The sequence below is a fragment of the Homalodisca vitripennis genome, chromosome 1, assembly GCF_021130785.1.
Source record: "Homalodisca vitripennis isolate AUS2020 chromosome 1, UT_GWSS_2.1, whole genome shotgun sequence".
Lineage (NCBI taxonomy): Eukaryota > Metazoa > Arthropoda > Insecta > Hemiptera > Cicadellidae > Homalodisca > Homalodisca vitripennis.
Window position 1 is genome coordinate 101,281,913 of NC_060207.1, and position 7,773 is coordinate 101,289,685.

General features: G+C 33.8%; 1 protein-coding gene across 1 annotated transcript in view; it reads left to right on the forward strand.

Annotated features, from left to right (window-relative positions):
* The window catches only part of LOC124373156 (D-beta-hydroxybutyrate dehydrogenase, mitochondrial), a 33,150-nt gene extending 25,900 nt beyond the window's left edge, over positions 1 to 7,250 (forward strand). The window contains exon 11 of the mRNA XM_046831581.1: positions 6,663 to 7,250. Coding sequence (XP_046687537.1) covers positions 6,663 to 7,006 — 344 coding nt within the window. The 3' untranslated portion in view covers positions 7,007 to 7,250. The remainder of the gene's footprint in view (positions 1 to 6,662) is intronic.
* Positions 7,251 to 7,773: the final 523 nt, after the last annotated feature.

The following is a 7,773-nucleotide window of genomic DNA, read 5'->3' on the forward strand; positions in this document are numbered from 1 at the left end:
AGCCTCTTAATAACTAAACTGAATAAAACCTTCTACGCCATTCAGACACTAGGGTCATTCCATGCGAAATCAACCAATTCTACACTATGATTTGAACCTTGACCTCTCAGATTTGTATGATTTTTTTGTTTATGTGTTCTACCCACAAGAAATAGTTAAAATCCAAAATTTCAAATTTTTTGGGCTTTTCGTTTTTGAGTTACAGGCATTTAAAAAAAGCCAAAAAAATACAGTTTTCAGTCAATTTTACGATTATTTAAAAAAGACCTAGTTCCAAAACTATAGCACATAGAGAGCTAAAAATTTGTAGCATTCTCTTCCTCTTGAAATTCCCTTCAATTAGATGTATCACATGACTATGTTACATACATTTACAAATTTTCAAAAATATTCAAAAAAACATTTTTTGAAAATTCCTAAAATACGTTCCCTTGGATTTGATCAGGAAAAAATATATGTATTGCCCATTATCATTGACTACATACATGCAAAGTTTCAGGATGGGGGTGTAAATGGGTTCATATTTAAAACAATTTTTTCCTACTGGAATACCTGCCGGTTATGTGTGCGTGAGCTGCTTCTGGGCTACACATACTATTCTCGGGACATATGAAACTGATATGAACCTAAATTATTTAAATAGCATACCTTTTTAAGACTCTGTTTAGTTGAACTTGGTTCTGAAAAAATTCCTTTAACAAATTTTTTAACAACATTGTAAAATATAATAAATAGCAAGTACAAAATGATGAAAAATATATAGGCTTGTACATGTAATTATATATATATATATATATATATATATATATATATATATATAGTTTATAATAATATATATTATTATGAATTTGTGTATAAAACCAGCCACATGCCAAGAATGCATTCATAGAGAAACATGTGGCAACCTGAAATGACAACTTGCTTTGCAGTGCCCAGTCAGTGGTTTTCATGTCACAAATGATTTGCTGTGCCCAATCAGTCAGTAGTTTTCCATGTTACAACTTGCTTTTCACTGCACCAGACAAGCCAGTTGCCTGAATGTCTTGGTTGTGTAAACATCTCAGCACATTTTCAATCTTATATTATTATTTGTTCAGTCTTAGTTATAAAAGTGTACATTAATAACTGTTTTTAAAACTTATCTTAGTGTATATAGTTACAAGTGATTTGGGTGGGTGTTTTTTTTTATTGGTGCCAATAAAATTGCAAATAATAATGTGAAGCAGGTACTTACCTCTACAAATATTTATAAATAATTATACATACACAGCGAAATAAACACATTTAGCAAAACATTTTTTTAAACTAAAAATTCTCTAGTTAAAAAAATATTATTAATATTAACTTGCATTAAAAAAAAGAACTTTTTTATAACTAAAATGGCAGCTCAAAAGAACTGGGCAGTTATTTCTACAAAATGTTGTAACCCTTTTAAAACTGATAAACATAAGAAAATGTGTGCAAAATCGCTACGAAATGTAACAGACTGGATGTGTTCTTTAGATTTAGGAATTATTAGTGGCATGAAAATTTGTGATACATGTCGGAAAAAAGATTTATGAATCTTACAAGACAGATGAAGAGGTTTTGCAAACTACTGGAAACTTCAAATTTGGATGAATCTTTTACTGATCCACAATCCTCTTTAGATTATTTAAATAAATCACTGGAACTAATCGGCGAGCGAGTCACCCCTTAAGAAGAAAAAGTTTAATGTACCTAGCTACACAAAAAAAGAAATTGGATAAAATTAAAGTTAGCTTAGAAAAGAACTTATTGCCAGAGTCAAGCCAACAGGAAGTTGTTGAGCTTATTGAAGAGTCAGAAATAGAGATGTTGCAACAGCTTAAAGAAAAATTTGCCAGTACAAATAAAAGAAGTGAAAAAAATAACCAATTTTGTCTATTTTACCTAAAAGCTGGAGTTGTCAAAAAAATTGAAGAAGAATTTGAAGTTACAAACTACATGGCTAGAAAAGCTAAAAAGTTGGTACAAGAAAAGGGGATTTCTTTCAACCCCTAACCCAAAACCTGGAAGAACTCTTAGTGAAGTTACCGCTGAATCTGTTAAAAGATTTTTATAATTCTGATGAAGTTACCAGATTGATGCCAGGGAAAAAAAGATTATGTAACAATCAGAAATAAAAAGAAGGAAAACTCCAGATACAAAAAAGATTGGTTTTGGCCAATTTGCATGAAATATACCAGTTGTTCAAGGAAAAATTCCCAGAAAACAAAATTGGTTTCTCAAAATTTTGTGACTTAAAGCCCAAAAACTGCATTTTGGCTGGGAAAAGTGGGACACACACTGTATGTGTATGTACCTTGCACCAAAACATTAAGCTGATGATGAATGGAGCAAAAATGCAAGATTTGAAATTTGATGATGATACTCTAAAATCGTATCATTCCTGCCTGGCCAAGATTATGTGCAATCCACCTTCTCAGCATTGTTACATGGATGTGTGTAAAGAATGCCCTGGGTATTACTAAATTAAAAGAACTATTGACTACCACATTTAATGATGAAATGATTGATGAAGTCACCTTTAAAAGGTGGGTAACTGTGGATAGGTGTTTGATGGAAACTGTAGTCAAAAGTACGGATGATTTTATTGATGATTTTTTTGGAAAAAACTTATGAAACTCAAAACTCATTCATTTATTAGCCAACCAACAGAAAAGAATACTGCAGTGAAATAAAGGTAAATTTGACTGAAGGTTCACGTGGTAGTAAATTGTGATTTTGCTGAAAATTATTCGTTTGTTGTACAAGATGAAATACAATCCTTCCATTGGACCACATCCCAAGCAACCTTGCACCCTTTTATCATTTATTACAAATGGGAGGGAAAATTGAAACACTTACAGTATGTTTTTATCTCAGAATGCTTAGAACATAATACAGTAGCCTTCTACGTCTTTCAGAAAAAAACTCTTAGAAATCTTAAAAGAAAGATTGCCTTTTACGCTCAAGAAGATCACATACTTTTCTGACGGCAAGCGCTGCACAGTACAAGAACAAGAAAAACTTCTACAACTTGTGTTTACACAATGCAGGATTTCAATGTGGAGGCAGAGTGGCAATTCTTCGCAACATCCCATGGCAAGAGTGCATGCGACGGCCTTGGCGGAAAACTGTTAAGCGGCTAGCTGCTAAAGCCAAGCTTACAAAGACCGTATGACCAACAAATCCTCACACCTAAACAACTATATGATTTTGCTGTGACAAAATATAAGAAGCATTGATTTTCAGTACTCCACGATAGAGGACTACCAAGAGACCGAAGAATTGTTTGCTGCCTCGATATAGTGAAGTAAAAGCAATCACAGGCACACAAAAGTTTCATTCATTTCAACCCCATACAGAAAATCAAATTAATGTCAAGCCTTACTATTTTAGCTTTGATGGATCCCTTGAATGTGTGACAACCGTAAATAACCATTTTTTAAATAATCGTAAATTGACTGAAAACTGTATTTTTTTGGCTTTTTAAATGCCTGTAACTCAAAAAACGAAAAGCCCCAAAAAATTTGAAATTTTGGATTTTAACTATTTCTTGTGGGTAGAAACACATAAACAAAAAATCATACAAATCTGAGAGGTCAAGGTTTCAGACCATTGGTTGATTTGGTATGGAATGACCCACTATCAAATGCAGTAGATTTTCCTACTCTAAAACAAGTCTACTTTGCTTATGTTCAATTCCACATCTCATATGAGTAATTTTTTGGGGTAATTCAAGTGAATCAATCAAGGTCTTCCTGGTGCAAAAGAGGATTATCAGACTGCTGACAGGGGCCTCCTATAACGATTCTTGTAAAAGTCCTTTTCAATCCCTTAACATCTTACCTCTGCCTTTATTGTATATTTTCCAATGCCTTTTGTACATAAAGCAAAACCTAAGTTCATGTCCAGAAACTATACTCACGAGCACTTTAAAAGGAATACTTTACTTCTGCAATATCTTATCCATTGAACTACATTTTATCACAATTCCTCATACCTCCTGTATTACTCTGTATAATCACTTTATCACTCTACATGCCACTTTAGTTAAATGAAGAGCAATCGTATAAAAAGTTCAAGAAACTTCTTTTGCAATATATTGTCAATGAATGTTTCTATAGTGTTTCAGAATATATGACAATCAGACCACAGTTAGTCCCTAATAAGCGCTATGTGTGTTCTTGCTTCTTAAACTTAGTAATTCTGTCTTGTGGAGATTTAACTTGTAATTTTATCAATAAGATTCATACATTTATAATCACAGTGACTTTGTTGTTTAACGTTTCTTTTGCCTTTTGCATGTACAAGGCGTGCCTGATGATGTAAATAAATAAATCAATTTTTAAAAGTAGGATTTCTCAAACTAAGTAGGTATGTGCGAGGGTTATCTGGAAAGTAAGGTCCGTTTCGCTGTAACTATTCGAGTGGTCAGCAACAGCGCAATGTACATGCACACCACTCCCAGCAAAATGATACCATTTACAGTGAAATCACACTGCTGTTTACTATGCGAATTTAAGTTGTTCAAAATAATTAACCAACTTATTGGCTGCGAAATACGATCAGTTATTTGGTTTTTGACAGCAAGGAACGTTCCAGCAGCAGATATAGACAGATTATAGATAGATAAGCTAATTTTATGGCCCAAATTCAATAAGTGACAGCTAAGTGCGGAACTGAGTGAGCTTTCAAAGATTGACAGGAAAATGTTCATGATGAACTGCGATCTTGCCAGCAATCGGTGATCACAGAAGATTTGGTCAATGTCGTTTATAAAAAGATTCATGTAGAATGATGATTTACCATTTCATTATTACCATTGAAATTTCCGTAAGTAAAACAACATTGCACAAAATTGTCACTAAACATTTGAAATTTCACAAATTGTGCTCGTGCTGGGTTCCCAGGCTGCTTACTGAGGAACACAAAATGAGAAGAATGGGTTGAAGAATTGCAATCTTAATACGCAACGTTATGGTGACCGTGTTTAGGGATAGACATGAAATATAAGTAGTTGAGTTTATGGAATGAGGATGAACAATATATGTAGCTACTTATTGCGACAGTCTGACTAAACTTTTACGTATAATACAGAATAATCAGCGTGACTTATTACATCTGGAGTTCTCTTGTTCCATGACAACACCAGACCCTACAATGCCATCCAAAACCCAAAACCTCATCAGATTATTTGTACAGACCAGACTTGGTGCCGAGTGACTTTCACTTGTTACGATACCTAAAGGAGTTTCTCGGTATTAGGCACTTCAACACTGAAATGTGAAAGGAGCAGTTAAAGATTGGTTATTTTCACCGCAGAATCTATGACATCGGCATTCAAAAGGTCGTAGAGCCTTATGACAAATATTTAGACAAAAATGGATACTATGTTGAAAAATAAAGAAACAGACGTCAGCAATCAAATGAAACAAGTTTTTGTGAAAAATCTAATATTATTTATTTTTTATAAGAAATCAGACCTTACTTTCTGGATGATTCTTGTGTATATATTTAGATATTTTTTGTGTATAGTATATTTTTTATTGTTGCAACAAGGTAAACTCTACATGGCTTGTGAAATGTAATTGACCTAAAATAAAAGCCAGTGACAGTTTTGAAACCTCTTAACAATGAACACTGAACTAACTAGTACCTGAAACAAGTCTGCTTCAAATTCAAAATTATCATGGGACTCCATCATATTACGTCATAGTGCTTCCATAAGATAATTATGGATAATTATGGTCCAGCAGCTAACTGCTAAATATATTCTCTATATTTATAAGAATATATATGTGGGTTTATATTTAAAAAGTTTCCTCTCATGTGTACAGTTGGAGGAATTTAGCTGTGCTCGTAGGGCCCAAATACTATCCTTTCAACAAATAAACGCTATCTGTGTGGCGGGTTGCGTTTATGTGCTAGCCATTGAGATGAAGGCGCAACAATATCTTTAACGACTTTAAACTCACGATTTCGATTTGCAGATTAGTATTGACAAATACATTATTTTCAAAAACAACACTATAACAACTGAAAAACAAGGATAAGTCCTATTATTGCTATTATTTGGCATTCTCTTATTATTTAATTCCACCACAATCAGCACTGTCACAAAACAGACTGATTGTAGTGAGTGTGATGAGTTATTTGGGCCAATACGATTCCTGAAAGGAGAGTTTTACCCATGAGTCACAGGAAATGTTTTCGGGACGCAGCGCATAATGCTGCCCCACCACCCCTTCCGCTTATCACCACACACTCAAGGTCACGCGCACAGCTAAAGTTCTCAAACTGTAAGGGTGGTTTAAAATTTGTCACTAAATGTGTATTAATTTGTAGTGTATTGGATTTAAGGTTTACAATAGTCTACATATAAATAATACTTGTATATTTTTCAGGTATAAGAAATATTTTCAGGAAGTCTATTTAAAATCTGTTAAATAAATATATAGCAAACGATATATCGTTTATAACCTATAGGTTAAGGAAGGGCAGAGTTTATTTCTCTAAAACTCTACAAATCCTTTCAAAATAGGTGATGTTTTTGATATCTTTATGTGATATTCGGTAACCAACCAACTGGACTGAATATTTACCAGATGTAAAAATGACTTCTGATGAGTCTAAACTATTTTGTATTCTCTGAACAGGAGCACTCTTCCAACAGACTCAGATTCTAGCTTCACAAGTTCAGTACGCTGGAGAGATGAAGACTGCTATGACGGCGGAGGCTGCTGGGTTCTATGGCCAGTACTACCACTTGTACCAGATGTACCTGAGTGGGCTGGGTGGTGGTGATCCTGCTGCTGTAGTGCAAAGCGATGCACTGTACCGTTCACTCGACTCTGCCCTACTGGATTCCAAGCCTTACACACACTACCATGATACACCCTGGCGCTACCGGTTCTATCATACTTTAGCGCACCTCACTAGTGTTCCCATCAGGGACTTCCTCGTGCTACGGTTCACCGGCATGCCTCCCTTCATCCCTTAACCCAGCCAGGGTCATACACCAGACAGAATATCTGTGATCAGTGTAATTTGAAATATAGCAGATGAATTAGGGGTCTCCACCTGGCAAGACTGATTTTCAAGTACTACAGTGTGTAAAAGCCACACAATTGCTACATCTACATTTATATTAAATGTTGAATAAAAGCAAAGTATAGTTACGTTAAATTTATATTTTTATTATGTCATTTGTATTGTAAATAAATGGCATTTTATTAAAAACAAAATTCTTTTATTCTTACTATACTCTTATAGAACCTAAATATGGTAATTGCATGTGTATCAAATTATCAAGACCTATCGTTGAAACACTGTCCTACTCATGAAATACTGATAAAAGCAGAATAAACCAATAAAAATTTCAATTGATAATCCCTAGAAACTGTTTGTAGATCCACAGTGAATGGTTATAGAAAATTTAGTACTTTTATTATTCTAAACAAAGAAAGACTTGCTCAACATGTTATACTGTTAACAAACTTAAGCAATTAGAGCCAATGTGCTCAGTTATTTAAATTTATTTGTATTTCATGAAGTTAATGAGATAAATTCTCAATCAGCTTGTGTGAGACAATTCTCGAAACATTGGTTTAGTGTATTTAGTATGTAAAATGGTCTACTTTTGGTTTTATATTCTAAAATTTCTGTAAATTGTAACAAATTGCAGTAGTATGTTTAAGTAAAGAAGTACTCAGATGAATATACAATATTATTGACTGGGTAAGATATCCATACCCATTGGTAATTCGC